Raw genomic sequence first — 20,709 nt, 5'->3', positions numbered from 1 at the left:
CATCTCTCACGTGGACAACTTCACGGCTTCCTCACTCATGCCCTGGTTCTACTCCTATCCACCCTCACCCTGCCCCAGGGGGACTTTTTAGGTCACAGGTTGGTTCTTGCCACTTTTCGTGTTTTATAAACCTCCCCAAGACTCGATGTCTTCATCCGTATCATGGGGCTGATAATGTTTACCTGGGAGGATTGTAGAGGGAATAAAATGAAACGATGGATGTAGAATAGGGTTTGTAAACTGTGAAGCGAAGTGCTTTTGTGGGCATGAATGAGCAATTTTCAGGGCCTGAAACGTTAGGAAGCAGCCCTTGTGTGGTTGTTGTCCGTGGTGCTGAACACTGGTCCTGTACCCTGAGGTTTTCTGCTTCTCCGGGATGTTGGCTGAAAACGCCGGTTGGATAGACCTTCTTCTTTTAGCATCTGGATTTTAAAAATGATTTTAAAAAAGATAACGGTGATTTACGGTTCACTAGGTAAGCGGGAGGAATAGAAACTAGGGGTTTAGTGTGAGGTTTCAGGAGTTAGCTCCGCCATTAACTAGGTGTGTGAACCCAGACAATTAACCCATCACTATCTCAGGCTTCTTATCTGAAAAATGGGAATATAATATATAAATATTGTTCCTAAGTGATTGGAAATTGAAATTATATGACACCTGTAACAAAAACTTAGAACGGTGTCTACTCCTAAATAAGCGTTACATTAACGTTAGTTGTCACCATTTTTAATAGGTGGTTTCAAGGTGCAGGTGAGAAGATTTTATCACCTCTCGGCAATTGCAGAATTATTTGTTCTCCTCTGGGAAGTCAAAGAGGAGGGGACTATCTCCTCTTTCTGAGGAGAAACGTCAAGAAGGCCTCATGTCCTTGGCAATTCATATTCATCTGGAAGCCCCTGAACAGCTACTTCAGGTTCCTTCATCTTTCCAAGACTACTGTGAGATGATTAATGTTGGTCCCATTTTATAGATTGGGAAACTGAGGCTCAAAAAGGTGAAACTTGCTCAAGGGTACCCAGAGGGAAGAGAACCGAGCTTGCACAGACCAGAGAGTGGGCGGGCACTCTGGCTGGGGAGGCCCGTAGCGAGGGAATCAAGGCGCCTCCCTCCGACCCTACTCGTGTAGCCTCAACTCGTGGGAGCGTGGGCGGCGGCGAGACAAAGGGGCAGGGGCGGGGCGCGGTGCGGGGAGAGACGGCCGGAAGTGCGGCCAAGGCGGAGGCGGGAAATTTCCGCGCAGGTGGATTTCGGAGATCGCGCCGACCCGGGTCCCTTTCCAGGCGCTGCGTGTCTTTGGACAAATGGCTTTCCCTCTCTGAGTCCCAATTTCCTCCTCGGTAATACAAGTAGAGGGTGTTCGCGGGGCTGGATTGAGTGAAACCTGACGAGCAGCGCGCCCCGCCCTCAATACGCGCGGCAAATGGACAGTCGCTCCGCCCCTCAGTCTCCCTGTCTGTGAAATGGGAACCCGGTCGAGAGGGGCGGGGAACCCAGGAGCCCGGGAACCTCGGTGAGGAGCGAGGTGCTAAGGGCGCCCCTCCCTCTCTCCGGCCTCCGAGTCCTCGCCGGCACCGCCCCCTCCCGGCTTCGGAGACCGCTAGTCGGCCAGCGCGCATGCCCGGGGCGGGGCGCTGGGCGGGAGCGCGGAGCCGGCGCGGGGGACGGCGGCGCGGAGTCCGCGGGTCCGCCCGCCAGCCCCGCCGGAGGCAGCCGAGGCCGCTCGGGCGGCGGCGGCGGCGGCAGCGGCAGCGGCAGCGGCAGCGGCAGCGGCTGGAGCTGGAGTGCAGCGCGCCAAGGAGACGAGCGGTGGCACAGCAGGGTAGGTGCCGAGCCCGCACCTGCTGCCCGCTATGGGCGGGCGGCAGCGACCCCATTCCTCTGCCCGCGGCCGCCCCAGAGCCGCTGTCCAGGGTCCTGGAACCACCTGGGTGGCGGGGCTCGCGCACCGTGCGAGGCGTGTGCCCAGCGTGCGCCGGTGTGTGTGTGCGCGCGCGGCCGGGGGCGGCGGGTGTCCATTTCCAGGCTCCTCGCAGGGGTGGGGCGGGGCGGGGGCGGGTCCCGCAGCCTGGGGCCCGGCGCTCGAGGGACCTTGAGGGCCAACCCTCCCTGTGTGTAGGACCCGGACCCTGCGCCCGGCCTCGCCGCGTGCGGCCGCATTGTTCGACAGGGTTGTGCGGGAGGGGGCGCTTCCCGCCACCGCGGGGAAGGGGGTCCACCCGCGTTGATTCATATGCCCCCTGGAGCGAGCTCTGTGCTCGAGTGGCTCCACTGAAACCACCGGCACTACTGAGCACACTCGCTGTCGCACACTCAGTATGGCATACACTCTGGGGCACCATCACACACCCCATTACACACTCACCGCGTTCATACATGGGCATCCCACTCCCGGGTGAGGCCACGATCTTCTCTCTCTCTCTCTCTCTCTCTCTCTCTCTCTCACACACACACACACACACACACACACACACACACACTATGGCCCTTGGTCATTCCATCCTACTCATACACACGGCCACCTGTGCACCCACCCAGTACACTAAGTGGGAGCCTTGCGTATATACCCAGGCATAGCTACGCATTCACACCAGCCATTGCCTATCACAGAACACCCAACTCAACAATAGTCCCTTATCACAACACACTCACAGCCACCCTGCTCTGACCTGCTTCTGCCCATTCTCATTTGCTCATGGTATCCCTCACGTACACCTAGACCCTGGAGTAGGCTGTGCACACACTCCCTCTCCCACACTCTCCATATCTTAGCTTGCTGCCCATCCCCTGCACTCACTCAGCCCAAGTATGTGCACCCCTGATTGTCCACTCTTGCCCTCTTGTGGATGAACGGATGGATGGTCTGGGTCCATTTCTGGAAAAAGGTATGGCTATCACCCTTTGCTAGACTCTTTCTCCCCTACGGCCCTAGGCAGGAAGCTTTGCTGCTCCAAGGATACTAGGAGACAAGGGGCGGAGAGGGTGAGGGGCAGCAGACCCAGATTGTCAGACACACACACAGGCATACACTCACACCTTCTGGAGTACTGCAAGCCTTTGTTGGTCTCATCACCATGGGAGGAGGTGTTTGCAGGTGCCTGGAAGCCCTTGCTTCATATAGAGAAGAAGGAACGGACTGGCCAGGTCTCTGGGCTGGAAGAAGAATTCACAGGGGCTCCCCTGCCCAAGCACCTGTGCCTACAGCCAGGCCAGCTCTCCATGAGTGAGACCCTGAGGCCATGTGGCCACACGTGTGTACACCCACAGGGTCCAAGTGGCCCCCACAAGACATAAATACATAGGCCATTCTGCACATACAAGTTGCATGTATACACACGCAAGCTTTTCTTGAGCAGAATGCAGGAGCCAGGTCCTGCCTCTCCAGGCTGGCTTAAGCTGGCATAGACATCCATAAGCAGTCTGCATGCTCCTCTGCATGCGAGGTGAGCTGGCCCACACACCTAGGGAATCATTTCAATCTTCTACCTCAGTCAGGCCACATAAGTGTGCAGGCTTATCTGCTCATCTTGGTGGGCGTGTGTCTGTTGGGACATGCTTCCTCAGGTCCAAGGGATCAGGAGGACCCTTGGCCTGACCCCAAAAAGCAGAAAGGGACTTTAAGAGCCAAGCGTCAGTGTCCAAAATCTTAGCTGATACAAGCAGGAAGAACCCAGGATTTGGGTTGAGACACAATAGGCTCTGAACCACAGCCCCCGGCACCAGCTGTGTGCCCTTGGTCAAGTCTTTTTTCCCTTTGACTTCAGTGTCTTCATCTGTGAAATGGGATGATAATGCCCCCCCCACCCCCCGCCATGAGATCGTTGTGGAGTCTAGATGACAAAATAAGCCTGAGAGTGCTGGGCCCAGGGCTGAGCACACAGTGGGGAAAGTGATGGAGCTGGGTTCCAGTGAGAGGGTAGGGCATAAGGAGGGGGTTAGGGACCTGGGCTGCCTCTTGGAGAAGTGGCTTGAGGATACTGAGGCTCCATCAAGAGCCAGGAAGCACCCGGTAGAACTGTGAGCAGCAGAGCCTCTGAGAATGGTGTCTTGGCAGATCTTAAACCCAGGGCTGGGCCAGCGATTCTAGATATAACTACATCCCTTCCCCCATTTCACAGACTGAGGCCCAGACTGGAAATATTCACTCAAATTCATGGAGCAAGTCAGTGACCAAACTGGCACCTGACGCCACATCTTTCTAATGCCCTGACCAGGCTCTTTGTTCCTACCCCAGACCTTCTAGCATGTCAGAAAACAGCAAGCTGGGAACTGAGAAGCCAAACTCTTCCGGGGGGTGGGGGGGCGGGTGGCGCTTTCAGAAGAGGCGTGTTACCCACTGGGCCATGCCTGCCTCTCAGTGTCCACTTCTGGAAAATAAGAACACAGCACCTGCCTGGAAGGTGTATGGGGCCTGCACATAGTAAACATACTACAGGCTTGATGTGTGTGAGGTCATCTCCCACCCTTCTCAGCATCTAGGTCAAGTGTCAAAAGTCAGGTGGCTAGAGGCCAAGGGGATAGCCTACATGAGAAGCTGGCTACAAGAAAAACCTTCAATGATCAATAGTAATGGGCAGCCAGCTTCAGTGCCCAGGACCCCATAGGGAAGGGTGGAGATTGTGGCTCGTTGGAGAGTGCACCCCCATCCAAGAAGGCAGCCACTGCTTGGCTCCAGCTGACTGTTGGCATGCAGGAAGCATGCTCAGATTGCCAAATTCTAGTTTTCTAAGAGAATCTGGAAATCTGATTTTGCACATGAAATCTTACAATTTTCAAATGTCGACCAGTTAATTCCTTTAAAAATTTCTTCTTAGCACTCTGGGTCAAACAAGCAGGTCTGAGGGCGAGATTTTGCCAGTTTGTGCCCCTGCTGTAGCCACCTCCCTCCCCCCGCCCCGTCCCCTGCCCCCTCCTGGGAGCACAGCTGGGCTCTGACAGGCTGAGTAGATAAAAACAGGCCTTCTGTGTACACAGCCCAGCCCCAAAGTGAGCAGAGCCCCGCACGCCCCTCATCTTCTCTAATCCTCACAACAGCCCTGTGGGAGCAGGGGAGGCCTTGTCAGGGTCCCCAGTGAGGAGAAGGGACATGCCTGTGCTCATAGAGTTGCTAAGTAGGGAACTGCTTCCTTCTGCTCCCCTTCGAACTTCACTCCAGCCGCTCCAGACTTTGTATGGCTACTTCAGATGCTGCCCCCAAACCAAGTGCCCCACTGTTGTCTACAAGATGGCCCCTACCCCAGGGTCCCCATTTTGGTGATGACCCTCATCCGCCCAAGTCCCATAAGCCCAAAGTCTGGGGGACACAGTGGTGAATGGTCTCAGCTGCGTCCCCATTCAGGGACTCGAGGTCTAAGCAGGGACCTAGAGGTATAAACGGCACATAACGTGTGTCTGGCTAGGGGAAGAAGAAGAGGCCATAGGAACTCCAAGGAAGCTAGTGGACAAAGAAAGCTCACTGGAGGAGGAGGTGTTTGAACGGGGGCCTGAAGGTTTAATGAGAGCCAGGCAAGAAGGTGTGCAGAGGCTGAGATGCGAGAGACTGTGAAGCCATGGATAAGCCCAGAGAGGTCGTGGTGCATGTGTGTGTGTGTTTGTACACACTTTGGGGAAGTGCATACTGAAAGATAAAGCTTAGTGGGTTAGTAACTACACAGGGGCTTGGAAGCACATTATAGAATTGGACTCAACCCTAAAAGTAATAGGGAGTCACTAAGGTTTCTTTTTTTCCCCCATTTTTAAAAAGAGTGATATGTGCACACATAACCAAAATGTCATGAATCACAAAGGGGCATAGCAAAGAAAGAAAGAAAGAAAGAAAGAAAGAAAGAAAGAAAGAAAGAAAGAAAGAAAGAAAGAGAAAGAAAGAAAGAAAGAGAAAAAGAAAGAAGGAAAGAAGGAAAGAAAGAAAAGAAAAAAAAGAGTCTCTTCCACCTCTGGATCCCTGGTCTCACTTCCCAGAGGCAATTGCTACTAAATTTCATGGGTTTCCTTCCAGAAATTTTCTTTTTATAAATAAACCCATATATGTGTATCTGACCCTTTTTGTATCTGCATGCATGGGGTCCCACTAGCCAGGCTGTCCCTGGATTTTTTCACTTAATTTATCTTGGGCATCCTTCCTCATCACTCCGTACACTCTGACAGCTGTGGGGGCTCCGTGTGGCTGTCTCATATTTCATGAATTAGCTTCTTGGTTTTCTTCTCGTCACCAACCATGTTCTCTTGCACCCTCGGTGCACCACCGATCCTTCCTCATGACCATGCCTGGAGGTGGGCTTGCTGACCTAAATGCCAAGTGCACTGTAAACTTTGATGGGAATTGACAAATATCTTCCAAAAAGATTACAACCAGTTTACTTTCCCAGCAAGAACAAAGATGGGTTGGAGCCAATGAGCGGCATAGTTGGACCAACATATTAGAAAGATCATTCAGTCCTTCATTTAACAAATATTCATAGGGAGCTACTTGCTTACTCTATGCCAATCATTGTTCTCGACCCTGAGGGTATATCCATAAACATGACAACGTTCCCATCCTCCTGGAGCTGACATTTTAATGGGAGAGACAAACCACAAGTAATAAACAACTGTATGTAATATGTCAGATGGTGACAGGTACTGTGAAGAAAACTGAGCAAGACAAGGGCGACGGAGAGTGCCACAGTGCTGGGGACTATGGGTCAGGGAAGGTCCCAGGAAGGCGACCATGAAGATATTGGGAGAGAAGCCCTTCCAGGCAGAGGAAACAGCCAGTGCAAAAGCCCCAAGGCAGCGGGTGTCCAACGATCAGCAAGGCAGCCGGTGTGGCTGAAGCAGCATAATTGAAAGTAGTAGGGGGGGCGCCTGGGTGGCTCAGTCAGTTGAGCATCCAACTCTTCATTTTGGCTCAGGTCATGATCTCACGGTTTCGTGAGTTTGGGCCCCACATCGGGGTCTGTGCTGGCAGCTCGGAGCTTGCTTGGAATTCTCTTTCTCTCTTCTTCTTCTTTCTCTGCCCCGCCCTCGCTCATGCTGGCTCTGTCCTCTCAAAATAAATAAAAACTTTTAAAAATTAAGAAAAAAAAAGTAGTAGGAGACAAGGCCAAGATCAGTGATGGGGCCAGAAGATGCAGGGACATGTAAGGAGTTTACTTTTACTTCACACAGGATGGGGAGACACTACATGGTTCTGAGCAGAAGAGGGATGATCTGCCTTGGATCTTGCTAAGATCCCTCCAGCTGCTGTGTTGAGAATGAACTGTTCGGAGCAAAGGAAAAAGCCAGGATAATCCAGGTGGGAGATAGTGTGAGTTTAGCTTAGGAGATATTCTGGATATATTCTGAAGGGAGATCCATTATGTTTTGCTGATGGATGGGATGTGGGGTGTGTGAGAAAAGTCAAGGGTGACTCTAGGGCTTTTGGCCCGAGCATTAGTGAGGTGGCTTTGGGAGAGATGGCAGGCAGAGCAGGTTTGGGGGGAACCCAGTGCCCTGCTCACTCTGGCTGCTGATATGTAGTGGGATGGAGTTGCTCACAGATCCAGCTGCCTGCCAGATCCTCTCCCTGGATGTCCCCCAGACACCACACGCTCAGCTTGTCTAAAACACAACTCTGTTTTCCCCCAGATCTCCTGCCTCACACACACACCCCCACCCTGGCCAGAATCCTGAGGGTCGCCCCTACTGTCACCTCCTACAGCTGGCTGGCTCTTGTCAGTTTTCCCCAAGATTGCTCAATTCTGCCAACTCTCTATCCCTGGGACCTTTACTGTACCAGCTCTCATCTAGATTATTGCAGAGAAGGGCTGGGTGGAATGAATGAAGAATTGGAAGGATGAGAGATTAAAGAATGATTGGCTAACCCCTCTCCTCCAGCCTCCACCCCAGAGCAGTCTTTGAAAGCACACATTTCAGACTATGTCCCTCAACGATAAACCATTCACGTCTCCCCAGGGCCTACACAGACCCAAACTGGTGGGCTACAGACGTGTTTTGTTTGACCCACATAGTGTTGTTTTTCTTTTTTAACCTTGAATTAGGGTATTTTACGTTAAACTTCTGGATTTCCTGCTGCTCACTGATACTACCAGGATGTACTTCTCCAAAGCAGTCCTTGGCTGGTGGAGTAGTGGCCCCCACTTCAGACAGGGCATGCACTCTCTGGTTTGTCCCTTTCCCCACCATTTCCTATTGTTTTCTACCCAGCCTGCTCCCCTCACTTAAATTACCTGCCTGGCCCCTATGGCATCAGAGTTTGTGACTCATGGTCTGGAAGACAAAAGCGTAACTTCTAGGTAGCATGCTGCACGGGGTGGGCTGACGAGGTAGATGAAGGGTGCATGCTGCATGGGTGATGGTAGATAAGCTGAAAAGTTAGTTGCGAAGGGCCTTGAATGCCATTTTAAGAAGTCTGACCTTTATCCAGAGGGCCACTGGGAGAGAGAAGCAGGGGAGTGATATGGTGGGACAGGAGTGGACCAGATGGGGGCAGAGAACCCAGAGGAGGCCCAGCTGCTAGAAGACAGGTGGGAAGGAGAATATAGAGACTCCTCCCCACTAGGTCGTCCTGAGTCTGAGTCTGTTTTCTCTGTGTTTCAGAACCAGATAGCAGCCTGGGGCACAGGTATGGTCACGAGGGCAGTTGGGCAGTGCTGAAGACCCAGCCTGGCTCCAGCTTCTTTGAAAGAACTCCAGCCCCCCAGCACCTCAGCCCACAGCCCTCCGCTGCCCACAGGATGGGAGCCTGGGGGCTGGGAACCCAGCCATGAGGGACTCCTGCCCCTCCCAGCAAAAGGCCAGCCCTGCACTCCTGAGGCACACCCCTACCCAAAGCCCAGGCATGGACTCTAGACACAGCAGCCCCATTGGGGCTGGGGAAGGGGCCTCCTGTTCTGAGGGCCCTGGCAGGAGCTTGGCCTGCCCCTCCCTGACCTGCATCCCTCCCCAGGAGGCAGCCACCAAGGAGACATTGGGGGCACATGGAGCCTTGATCTCAGGGACACAAGAAACCACCTTCTCTGGGAAGCCAGACCCTGTGTCCTCAGTGAACACTGATCTCTCATCCTTGGAGAATAGAAATCCTGTGTTTTTAGAGAAGATGGATTCCAAGTCTTCAAAGCAGGCAGATTCCACTTCCATGGGAGAGGAAGATGCTGGGCCCTTGAGAAAGGCAGAATCCATGTTTATAGTAAAAACAGAGCCCGCAGTCTTGGGAAAAGGGGATCCTGTGGCTCCTAGAAGGATGGATCCTGTGACCCCAAGAAAGGAGGATCCTGGATCCTTGGGAAAGGTAGATCCTGTGTGTTCTGACAAGGTGGATACAGTGTCCCCAGGGCAGGAGGATCCTGTATCTGCTACCAAAGTGGATCCTGAGTTCCCAAGAAAGGAGGAGCCCAGGTATTCAGGAAAAGAGCTTCCTGTGGCCTCAAAAGAGGTGGCTTCTGCATCTGTGAGAAAGGCAGATCTTGTGTCCTTGAGAAAGAGAGATCCTGGGCCCTCAAGAAAGATGGATCCTGTGTCCTTGCTAAACGCAGATTCTGCATCTTCAGAAAAGACAGATCCTGGGTCTTTGGGAACACTGGCTCCAGGGTCATCAGGCAAAACTGAGCCTGTATCCCCTGGAATAGTAGCTCTGGGGTCTTCAGGAAGGATGGATCCTACTCGCTTGGGGATGACAGATCCTGCATCTATGGGAAATACAGAAATTGTGTCCCCCACAAAAGAGGACCCTCAGTTCCTGGGGAAGGTGGATCCTGCCTCCTCAGGAAAGGAAGATTCCATGTCGACGAGAGTGATAAAAACTATGTCTGCTGGGCAGATGGGTCCTGTATTTTCAGGAAAGATGGAACCCGCATCTTTGAAAAATATGGATCCTGTGTCTTCAGGCAGGGTGGGACCGGTTTCTTTGGGGAAGGTGGAGCCTGTGTCCTCAGGAAAGCCAGAGCCCTTGTCTCCCGGGCAGGCAGAGCCAATGTCCATGGGAAAGACAGAGACCGTATCATCACAAAAGGAGGACCCAGTATCCTCCACAAAGGTGGACCCCATTTCTCTGGGAAATACAAAAACAGCATCTTCTGGAAAAGTGAACCCTGAATTGAAAGGAAGAATAGACCCAGTGCCCTCAGGTCCAGAGACTCCCAAATTCGTGGGGACAGCAGGACTCTCATCCTCTGTAAAAGGCGAGGCAGTGACTGGGGGGGAAGCAGATCCACTGTCCTCAGAGAAGGCAGGTCCTATGGCCTCTGGAATGGTGGGTCCCACAGCCTCAGGGAAGGCTGATCCCCTGGCCTTGGGCAAGGCAGACACTGTGAACAGAGGGAAGGCAGAAACTATTCCCCCTGGGGAACTGGACTCCGTGTCTTCAGGAAAAGTGGACCCCATGACTCTAGAAAAAACTGTACTGGCATCCTTGGGAAAAGCAGAAACTGTGCCAGAGGAAAAGGTGGATCCTGTGCCTCCAGAAAAGGGGAATCCTATGAACTCTGTGAAGGTGGATCCCCGGGCCTCGGGGAAGGCAGAACCCAAGTCTGAGGGCAAAGCAGAAACAAAGCCCCTTGGGCAGGAGGGCCCTGCGGAAAAAGCAGAGGCTGCATCTCTGCAGAAGGAAAAGCCACTGGCTTTGGAGAAAGGGGAGCCGGAATCCTCAGGAAAAGCAGACCTTATTGCCTCTGGGAAAGTGGAGCCTGCGGTCCTGGGGAAGGCCGACGCTCCAAGCAAAGCAGAGCCCTCATCCTCCGGGAAGTTGGGCTCCCTGCCTCTGGAGAAGGCGGAGGCCTCCTCTTCCAGGCAGTCAGATGGCAAACCCTGCGGCCCAGGCGCTTCTCCCGCGGGTGCCGGTAGCGGCGGAGGCCTCCTGGAGCCAGCGCCAGCGCCCAGCACAGCGGTCTCCAGCCCAGGCCAGAAAGACCCGATGGTCGCTGGGACCGAGAGAAGCCCCGGCCCAGAGGCCGCAGGGCCCCCGATGGGGCCACGGACTCGCGACAACTTCACTAAGGCGCCGTCGTGGGAGGCCAGCGCCCCGCCGCCGCGCGAGGACGCGGGCACGCAGGCGGGCGCACAGGCCTGCGTGTCGGTGGCCGTGAGCCCCATGTCTCCGCAGGACGGCGCGGGCGGCCCGGCCTTCAGCTTCCAGGCGGCGCCTCGCGCGCCCAGCCCCGCGCCCAGGCCGCCCTCGCGCCGGGACGCGGGCCTGCAGGTGTCGCTGGGCGCCGCCGAGACGCGCTCGGTGGCCACCGGGCCCATGACGCCGCAGGCAGCCGCGCCGCCCGCCGCGCCGCCCGCCTTCCCCGAAGTGCGGGTGCGGCCCGGCTCCGCACTGGCAGCCGCCGTGGCGCCCCAGGAGGCGGCTGAGCCCGTGCGCGACGTGAGCTGGGACGAAAAGGGCATGACGTGGGAGGTGTACGGCGCCGCCATGGAGGTGGAGGTGCTGGGCATGGCCATCCAGAAGCATCTGGAGCGACAGATCGAGGAGCACGGCCGCCAAGGGGCGCCCGCGCCGCCGCCCGCCGCCCGTCCGGGCCCCGGCCGTGCGGGCTCCGTGCGCGCCGCGCCCCAAGAGGGTCCCGCCAAGCGCCCGCCTGGCCTCTTCCGAGCGCTGCTGCAGAGTGTGCGCCGCCCGCGGTGCTGCTCCCGAGCCGGACCCACGGCCGAGTGATCTCCTCCCCTTTCGTACGCCCGGGTTTCCAACCTTTTCAGGTTCCCTTCTTGACCCCAAGCTCCTAGAAGGGATCCCTTAGACGGGCGGGAGGCCCCCGAGGGGTGGGCAGCCTCTAGGGCCTTCTCATCCTTTTCTTTCCAGCCTCCTCCCCCGCCAGCCACACAAATGAACCCTCGCTACCCAGCCCCCTCGTGGTCATGAGACCACGAACCCAGCCCTGACACCCACCCTCCTGTCCCCTTACAGCTCTCAGCTCCACTCCCTCCGGGTCACGCTGGGTGACCTCGGGGCCCTGCTCAGCAGGCCCAGCCCTGAGAGCTGAGGCAGGCTCCTGAGATGTCCAGATTGGTAGGCTGAAGTCATCAGTGGCCGCCCGGTCCCCAGAACAGGAGAGACTGTACAAAAGCTCCGAGTGTGCAAGGATTGGTGTGTGAGATCCCTGAGTGTGCAAGGCTCCAAATGTGAGGCCCCTGGAAGAGCGTGAGTGTGTGTCCATGCAGTGGGCTGGCCCCCATGGCCCCGGGCATGTCTTGCATGCTGGTAGTCATCCCCAATTCCTGTCTCCCTTTCACCTGGCCCCATCCCCAGCCCTATCTCCACCCTCACTGGACACTTGTTCACAATTCCTGACAGGGGGAAGGCAGCTGCAGGGGTGCCCCTGGGGGGCACAGTTCTAAGAGTCTCAGAAAGGTCAGAGGCTCTCAGACAGGTCTGGGAATCACAGACAGAAGCTCATGGAAGGTCTTGGGTCCCAGGCAGCCTGACAGCTGGTCTTGGGTATTGGGGGCAGGACGGAGAGCTCATTCTACCATCCCAGTTGTCCTCTCAAGGCTGCCCTCTCCCACCCCTCGTCCCCCCTGTGCTGTGAGCCCCACGAGTCCCTTGTGATCACTCAATACCCGTTTCCCCCCACCCCTCCAGCCACAGTTTTTGGCTACAAACTATCACAATATACATTGGTAATAAAAATTTCCCCCAACTGTTGTCAGCTGTGATTGGCTACAGGCAGAAGGGGGGCAGAGCAGCAAGATATATTGTTGTGTTCAGGGAGGGGTAGGTGTCATTTAGGGGTGACAAGACCTCTTCCAAGGTGCAACGGAAGAGCGGGGGCCATGTGGGGTTCTGCAGCCTGGGTCCTGTGGCAGCAACATCACAGGTCTGTGGTGTCCAGGCCAGCATTGGTGAAGGAGAGCTCCTGCTGTCCATCTGTGTCCACCTTCCTTCCTGACAGCACTGCACCCAGGGGTTCCGTATCTAGCTCCACTGGACTGTGTAGGGGCTCCTTCTGTGGGGAGAAGGAGGGAAGGTGTGAAGGCAGAGACAAGATGGGTGATTTCCTCAGTCCTTAGCGGAGTAGGCCTTCAAGCCCACGACAGATGGCTCCTTTACAGGGGTCCCGCCTGTTCCTCCTAGGGCCTCAGTTTCCTGGCTGTGTCCCAGAGGCGGTGACAGTCCCTAGCGGTGCAGACACACCCAGGTGAAGGGGTGGGCCTGAAGGGGGTCTGTTCTGGCCTTTGCCCCAATCCACAGACAGAGGAGCACTTTGGTGTTCTTCCCAGTCCTGAGTAACACCAGGCCCTGTGTCCTGGGCCGAGGAGCCAGTCCTGTCCACTACCTGCCACCTGCATCCCAAGGCAGGCCACTGTGCTGGGCACAGTCCGTCCGTGACCTAAAGTCCCCACAGGAGCCCCCTGGGGGAGGGATCACGTACCCCGCTTTACAGATGGCTGAGGCTCAGAGGGATCGCATGGCCAGAAAGAGGCAGAGTAGGGTTTGGATCACTGGTTGTTTTGACGCTAAAGCCTGTCCATCGCTGCCTCTGGTTGAATTTGGCATCTCCTTCTGCCACAGTCAGAGGGACACAGCCCACCCGGGGTCCCACCTGCAGTTCATTATGGCACGCACCCCTAATTGGTTCTAATTGAACCAACTCGTCTATTGAACCAATGATGGCACTGCTGATTATTCGAGCCTACACCCTGCCAGCTTTCGTATAAAGGGTATGAACAGAGGGAACCAGGTTTTTTAGTACTTGTGTCATGCCAGGTGGTTTTTTATACCCACTCAAACTTCATCCTCACAAAGTCCTGCATGGTTAGTGTTCTCATCCCCACTTACAGATGAGAAAACTGAGAGCTAGAAGGAAGCCGCCCACCCAGAGTCACGGCGAATGAGTAGAAGAGCAAGGATTGGACCCCATTCTGAAGCCATGGGGCTTCCCGGGGCCTGGCGCAGGGACATGCCCATGTCATCAGCAGGTCCTTCAGCTCTGTCCTGAACCCCACCCCTTCAGAGAAGGACCCCAAGTCAGAAGCCCCAGGCACCCACTCATCCCCCATCTTGCCTTGGTTTCCTGCTTGTCCTTTTCCAGGTCCACAGAGTTGTCATCCAGGGAATTGAGGCTGTGGGGGAGATGGTGGGGCTCACATAGTTAGCAGCCCCAGTCCTCCCTGTCTGTGGCCAAGAACCACCATCGCCTCCATCACCACCACCACCGACCAGCCTGGCTGCGCGGGCCACTGCTCACCTCATGTGGTCTAGGTCACTGGAGGAGGATAGGGACTCGAAGTTCAGATCCTTTGTGGGGAGGTTCAGCATAGGGTTGGCCCTGGAGAGAAGGCCTGTTTAAGCAGTTGGGAGCCTCAGACACCGCACGGGGCCTCTTACCCACCCTTTGACCCCCGCTCACCGCTCAGTGGTATACATGTTAGTCCCAGGGATGGCAGAAGCTGAGGGCATCACCCCTGCTGCTGTCCTCCGGGCCTCTTTGGCAGCCTTCATAGCCCGAAGCTTTCGGTGGTAACTGTGGAGAACCAGGAGGAGGTGGCGGGCTACTCTCCCTGCACACCCACTGTGTGCCTAGTGCAGGCCCTGCGAGTGTGACTTCACAACAACCCCGGCAGGTGAGAGTGTTAGCTCTATGTACGGAGGGTACAAGTAGGAGCCAGAGATAGGATATGATTTGCCAAAGGCCACAGCTGGCCAGCGACAAGACCTGGAGTCAAATCCAGAGGTGGCTGCTGCCTCCAAATGTATTGGAAAGGGAAAAAGAAGCAGTATTTATAAATGGATAGTATGTGCCAGACATCCTGCAGGTTGCAAGATGCACACTGCTTCCTTGTGTGCTTTGAGGAATCTAGTGTTGTGCTCATTCTGCAGATGCGGAAACTGAGGCTTAGGGAGGGAGAGATGAGCTGTCCAAGTTGTCACGACAGGTCTCTGGGGATTAAATACAGATATACCAGATGCCTATACCCAAGCTCTTTCTACCCACCATATGTCTTAGATGGTGGGAAAGGTGGGGTTGAAGACAGAAGGGGTGATGGGAGCAATACCTCTTCCGGGTGCACACAAGGGCCACAGTCATGATCACGATGACCAGCAGCAAAGCCACTCCCAATCCTATGATGACACTGCTGAGCAGCTTTGGCAGGTCTGACTCCTGGCTCTCCTGGGAGCCCTGGAGAAGAAGCATGAGGGAGGTTGTGGGTTGACATTCCCCCTCCCAATGCCCCCATTACCTCCACCATGCTGACACTCACCAGCACCACCAGCCCCAGCTGCAGCAGCCGCGTCAGGGAGTCCTGGTCATTCCGGATCATCCTGGCCACAGAGCCCCACTCAGGCCCGAGGGACATTGGCATCCCCCAGGCTTCCTGCTCACCCTCCTGCCCACCCCAAGGGCAGCCCCACTCACACACTCAGTTCATCAAGTGTCAGGGCAGACCCATTCGAGAAGACAAAATAGGCATCGAGGTAGGAACGGCCCCGGGCCCTGGAATGGGGCAGGGATGAAAAGTAAACAACCCAGAACCACCCAGCAGGTCCCTCATACTGCTGCTTCTTGTCCTCCGACCACTGGGACTGTGGGCACTCACCGAGTCATGGATTCTATGTCCTGAATGCTCACAACGTAGACAGTAGTCCTGGTGGCCTGAATGAGGGCCCTGCAAAGGGGGAAGATGTCGCAGAGGCATGGGGTAGGGGCCCTAGTACAGCCTGTGGCCAGTGGAATTAGGAATTGTGTCAATTAGAAAGGGGCACCCTCTCTGAACAGCTTCATTGGCTAAGCAGGTAACACCTCTGCAAATCAGGCAAGGCAGCCCCTTCTTCTGGGGCTGGGTTTATGACTTAGCAAGCAGAATGCCCTTGTGCAGTGCACAGCCCTCACAACTGTACATGGCGGCCCTATTTAGGCCTCTCTCTACCCAGCCAACCCTAGGCTTCTAGGAGCATTGAGAAAGGAACTGCAGGTACAAGTATGGATCAAAGACAGAGACAAAATCAGGGGTAGGTCAGGGACAGAATCGACATACATTCCATCCAGGTCCTGTCAGGGATCAGACTCCCAGGCCCTGTTCTTCCCCACAGGCCCCTCTGGATGCCCCAGACCTACGCTGTAATCTCTTCCACGTTGGCGCCCACCTCCTCCTTGTTCATGGAGAACTGCAACCTTACACGGTAACTTTGGTCCACAGTGAAGAGCTACAGGAGGAAGGCATGGTGAAGATGAGGCACGAGGGACCTGGGAGCAGGCAGAGGGTACTAGAGGCAGGGCCAAACACTCACATTCAGGGTGATAATGGCTTCCTGAGCAGGACCCACAGAAGGTCTGTCCCGGGCCTGGACTGTCACTTGGTAGGTGCCTTGGAGGGTGGAATCGAGGTTGGTCACCAGCCTATTGGAGATGGAAGAGCACAGCTTGGTCTTGGGGCCCAACTGAAGTCCTCTGGAACCTACTTATGTACCTGCTAGGATGAGGAACTCACTGTCTTGAGGCCCTCCCTTGCGTCCCCCCCCCCCATCCAGGGGCTGCCCACAGTTACTCAATGTTGCCAATGAACACATTGGCCTCCAATGAGGTGGAGACCCGGAAGAAGCCCTGGAAAGGGGTCGTGGTCCCATCCTTGGCGATGAAATCCACTTGGAAGATGGAGAACAGGATGGCCCCGTTGTTCCCTGAGTCATCGTCTTTGGCCTGGGAGAAAGAGTGGATGGCACCTGGGAGCCAGGCTAGGCACCCCTCCACCCCCAGCAGGACTCAGCAGCTAAGATGGCCTGGGAGACCTGTCCCATTATCTCCATCAGCTTCTCCAGGCCACCTCAACTAAGCAAACATTTTAGGCAATGTTCTTGCTCTGCAAATCCAGGTTTGGACAAGTCCCTGCTTCTGGCCCCCTAACTCATCAAGTCACTGCCCAAAGCCCTTCCCATGTGGAAATCCTGCTTTGCTTCCCCTCACCCACTGCCACACACACACACACACACACACACACACACACACAAGCACAAGGACACTCAAATTTCCTGAGTAGCTACTGTGTGCCAGGCACCTTCCCTTAGATCCCTCATTTCAGTATTTACTGACATTGGTACAAATTCCCCTAGTAGGCCACGAAAGAGGAGGTGAGGGCACAAACATTTTTATTCATTCTACCGCCTTTAGAGAAAAATATACCAACATACAGACCATGAGCCTACTGTTCAGAACGAAGCCAAAACTGGTGTTTATGTTTCAAAAAAGAGCTAATTTAAAGAAAATGGGTCAAAGTTATGGCCAGACTCATGACATTGGACTGCAACCGGCTGAAGATTTGAAGACTCTTTAAGGCTTGAAAGAACCTGGAGAGGGAGAATTACTATTCCCATTTTGTGAGAAGAAACCAGAGCTCTGAGAGAGACGTTGTGCTGCTGAAGGCCCAGCTCGAAGTAGGGAAGGTCAGGCCCAGCCATCTCCAACACCCGTGCGCTTTCCACAGCCCAGGGACTGGCACAGGCATACCACTCATCTGTTAACCCCAAGACTACTGCCGGGAACTGCCAGCTTCTTGCCCAGGAAGGAAACTGAGCTCCAGAAAGGCAGGCAGCTCCCCGGGTCGGTAAGAGGCCCGAGCAGGCCTGGTCCCCAGGGCTGTGTGGGAGGTCTCAGCCTTCTGTGAGGCGTGGCCAGCACCCTCTAACAAACACACCCACATCCAACACCATAAAAACGCTGAAAGTATGTTTATAATTTTACTCTGAAAATTACTTATCTCCAAGGAGCTCATTTAATTTACAGTTGCTATGATTTCTCCGTATTGCTCAAGAATTCTGGTGTAGTGAAAGAAATCTGGCCTGCAAATGGTTTCTATGGTCATGAGAATTTTTAGAAAAACTAAATAACAATTAATGGAGTTGAATCATATCAATCAGGCGTGTGTTTGTTTCCATCCTGGGGTTTTCTCTTCATGTGTTGGAGCCAACAAATTTCCTGTCTAGTGTTAAAACATTTTAGGGACAGCTGAAAGGCCTGAAGGCCTTGGTCCTGTGTCTCCTGGGGCTAAAACGCGATGGACAAAGGCGGGAGCCAAGGACTTACCTGGACAGAAGCCACCTGCTGGTTGGGCACCACAAGTTCTGGGATGATAACTACAAACGTGGACAAGAAAGTGTCAGTGGAGTCGGGGCCCGTGCCCACTTGTCTGAGGTGCTGACCACAAGCCCAGCTCAGAACTCATTCCCCCAAACTTTCCCTCGACCTCTTTGTCACCAGAAACCCCCATTACAATGGCCTCTGAGCCGTTAGTTAGCAGCTCATCCACCTCCCAGTGTGCAGATAATGAGGAAACTGAGGCCCAGAGAGGGAGGGAGGGACTGGCCCAGGGTCACATGTGAGTTGGGGCAGACCTGGGATAAAAACTCAGATCCCCCCTCCTTTTGAAATCCTGGGAAAGAGGCAGGATTGGGGACCTTTCTTTCTTTCTAAGGGCCCACTTGGAGCCTGAGGAGGGTCTATGGGAGCTACCTAAAGGTAATTCTAGCAGAGTATGGAGGGAAAGGCTGGCTGCTTACCGAAAGTCTTATTGTCAGGCAGAAAATAGGGTTTATTATCATTCGTGTCCTCGATGGTGATGGCGAGGCTTCCTAGAGGAACAAGGTTGGCTCGTTCTGGTCTGTAGGCAAAGGCCTGACCGAGAAAGCCTGGGCCTCAGGCACGCTCCCAGCTGCCTCCCTCCATGCATCTCCCATTCTCAGCCCCCTCCCCTGCTTTTGACCTGAGGTGTCCACTCAGTCTCCTCTGGCCTTTGTGGCAGGGTGTATCCTCCCCATACTTCAGAGAGGGTAAGCAAGCTGTTCAAGGTCATCCAGCAAGAGCATCAGGCCAGGATTGAGCCCAGCCTGGATATGTCCCACCTGACCCCAACATTGTCTTGACACTTGCTAGCTGTGTAAGCTAGGTTATTGAACTGGCCGCTGTGTGCCTCAGTTTCCTCATCTATAAAATTAGATAGGGATCACCTACCCCACGGTTGTGTGGGAATAACATAAGGAAATGCTTATAAGGTGCTTGGCATAGCTCTTGGCTATAGCAAGTTCTCAAAATATGCTAGCTCTTAATGTGGTTATTATTGCTATCATAATCAAAGGCGGGATACGAGCACTCTGAAGCGTGTTCCTTCCTTTACACTGCCTCACAGAATAATAGCATTATTATTTTACACGCGTGTTTTCTTTTAATCTGTACAGCCAACCTACTACCCAAGTCCACTTGACAGATGGGTAAACTGAGGCTTAAGGAGGTGTCACAACTTTCCCAGTGACACAGCTGATAAGGGCTGGAGCCAGAATTCGAACCCTGACCTTGTAGGTCCCAGCCCATGGCTGCTATGCCGCAGCCTGCCAGGCCACCTCACCATTGTCGCTGTAGGCCTGGAAGCGGAGGTCCGTTGTGAGGTCACAGGCCCGCACGACTAGCGTGACCAGGTCACAGGTCTCGTAGTCAATGGCCTCACTCTGATTGATGAACACAGAGCCATTGGCCGACACAGAGAACCAGCCACGGCACAGGCTGCCCACGTTGACCCCGGCCTTGGTGCAGATGACGTTCACAAGCTGTATCTCCAGCTGGGCCATGGTATCCACATCGCGAGCAACCACCTCAGCCACCAGGCCACGCTGCGAGCCATTCTCAGCCACACGGACGCCCCGGAGTGAGGCTGAGTCCAGAGTGGGCGGTTCATCATTCACATCCTCCACAGCCACAAGGATTTCTGCTGTGGCCTCTCTCCCCTGGGGGTCTGGGTTCTCGGCACTCACTGTCAGATTGAAGAAGGGCTGTGTCTCGTAGTCCAGACTCACATCCGAGGGCAGCCAGAGGCGGCCCTCAGCCCACCCAGCCTCCAGCATCGAGCCTCGGAGCACGAAGTTGTTGGCACCACTCCCTGAAAGACTGAAGCTGATGCGGTTGTTGGCTTCCGTCTGATCCGCATCCCAGGCCTTCAGCACGCCCACCAGCTCTCCTGTGGGTGAGGACAGAGTTCACAGGGACCCCTGGCCCAGGCATCGGCGGCTTCGTCTGCTCTCACCTCCCTCAACTGCACCCTGGGGGGACCAGATGCCTCACTGGGCCCCAGCCCCAGTGCCTGGCCTGACCCAGGAAGGACTTACCTGGGTCCCTCTCCTTCACTGAGAAGGAATAGATGGACTGGTTGAAGACGGGCAGATTGTCATTGATGTCCTGTGGGCAGAGGTAGTTCTGAGCCCAGGGACCTCAGGAGCACCCACAGTTCGGCCTCCCCCGAGCCCATCTGAGAAATCAGTGCTTCCTCTGACCCAAGGCACAGAGGCTGTCAGTGTCTCCTCAGAGATCACCGTCTGCTTTGCAGATGAGAAAAGGGCCTTTGAGAGGACGGAACTAGCCCAGAGCGCACACCTGGGGCTCACAGACCGGTCGCGGGACCTCTGAAGTTAGTTCTATGATTTCAGGGAGCCCCACCTCCTTCTTGTTTCTCTGACCACAGCTCAGAGCCACCTTAGACCCTGCCTTCCAGAAGGGTGGTTGAGTACCCCCATCAGTGTCCCTGCTGGCCCAGCTCGACTCCCCATCTCTTGGATTTATTGTGTTGGTACCAATGCCACTGTTTTCTGTTCTCACCTTCCTTCTCTGGCCCTGGCCACTCACACCTACAAATGCTGCCACTGTTGTTACAGCACAGAGCTTCCTTCCCAAACACTGGTGTGTGTTGGGGGTGGGGGGTGCCCTTGGCTTTTCCAGCCCTTCCCCGGGGTGGCCCACAAGTATCTGCTTTTGCTTTCAG

At 55.0% G+C, this 20,709-nt stretch overlaps 2 protein-coding genes across 3 annotated transcripts in view; one reads left to right on the top strand and one right to left on the bottom strand.

Moving 5' to 3' along the window:
• The first annotated feature begins 1,257 nt into the window (after positions 1-1,257).
• GPRIN1 (G protein regulated inducer of neurite outgrowth 1) lies at positions 1,258-12,611 on the top strand. Of its 2 annotated transcripts, XM_019450403.2 has the most exons (3): positions 1,258-1,819; positions 7,144-7,270; positions 8,575-12,611. In XM_019450403.2, exon 3 carries the CDS (start codon positions 8,741-8,743, stop codon positions 11,627-11,629), a length of 2,889 nt encoding a protein of 962 aa, XP_019305948.2. In that variant the 5' UTR covers positions 1,258-1,819; positions 7,144-7,270; positions 8,575-8,740; the 3' UTR covers positions 11,630-12,611. The 2 variants fall into 2 exon arrangements, with proteins under 2 accessions (XP_019305948.2, XP_019305949.2); XM_019450404.2 differs by lacking the exon at positions 7,144-7,270.
• A 36-nt stretch (positions 12,612-12,647) lies between these two features.
• CDHR2 (cadherin related family member 2) overlaps positions 12,648-20,709 on the bottom strand; it is a 35,330-nt gene continuing 27,268 nt past the window's right edge. The window contains exons 18-32 of the mRNA XM_019450401.2: positions 20,060-20,129; positions 19,306-19,911; positions 18,464-18,535; positions 17,991-18,040; positions 16,459-16,610; positions 16,202-16,310; positions 16,029-16,117; positions 15,511-15,579; positions 15,330-15,407; positions 15,175-15,235; positions 14,968-15,092; positions 14,322-14,435; positions 14,160-14,240; positions 13,977-14,034; positions 12,648-12,917 (exon numbers count right to left, since the gene is read on the bottom strand). Of these exons, the coding sequence (XP_019305946.1) occupies positions 12,783-12,917; positions 13,977-14,034; positions 14,160-14,240; positions 14,322-14,435; positions 14,968-15,092; positions 15,175-15,235; positions 15,330-15,407; positions 15,511-15,579; positions 16,029-16,117; positions 16,202-16,310; positions 16,459-16,610; positions 17,991-18,040; positions 18,464-18,535; positions 19,306-19,911; positions 20,060-20,129 (1,869 nt within the window). The 3' untranslated portion in view covers positions 12,648-12,782. The remainder of the gene's footprint in view (positions 12,918-13,976; positions 14,035-14,159; positions 14,241-14,321; positions 14,436-14,967; positions 15,093-15,174; positions 15,236-15,329; positions 15,408-15,510; positions 15,580-16,028; positions 16,118-16,201; positions 16,311-16,458; positions 16,611-17,990; positions 18,041-18,463; positions 18,536-19,305; positions 19,912-20,059; positions 20,130-20,709) is intronic.

The sequence above is a fragment of the Panthera pardus genome, unplaced genomic scaffold, assembly GCF_024362965.1.
Source record: "Panthera pardus isolate Hobbes unplaced genomic scaffold, ASM2436296v1 HiC_scaffold_2, whole genome shotgun sequence".
Taxonomy (NCBI): domain Eukaryota; kingdom Metazoa; phylum Chordata; class Mammalia; order Carnivora; family Felidae; genus Panthera; species Panthera pardus.
Note: the sequence above shows the minus strand (reverse complement) of the source record. Positions and strands in the feature narration are given on the sequence as shown.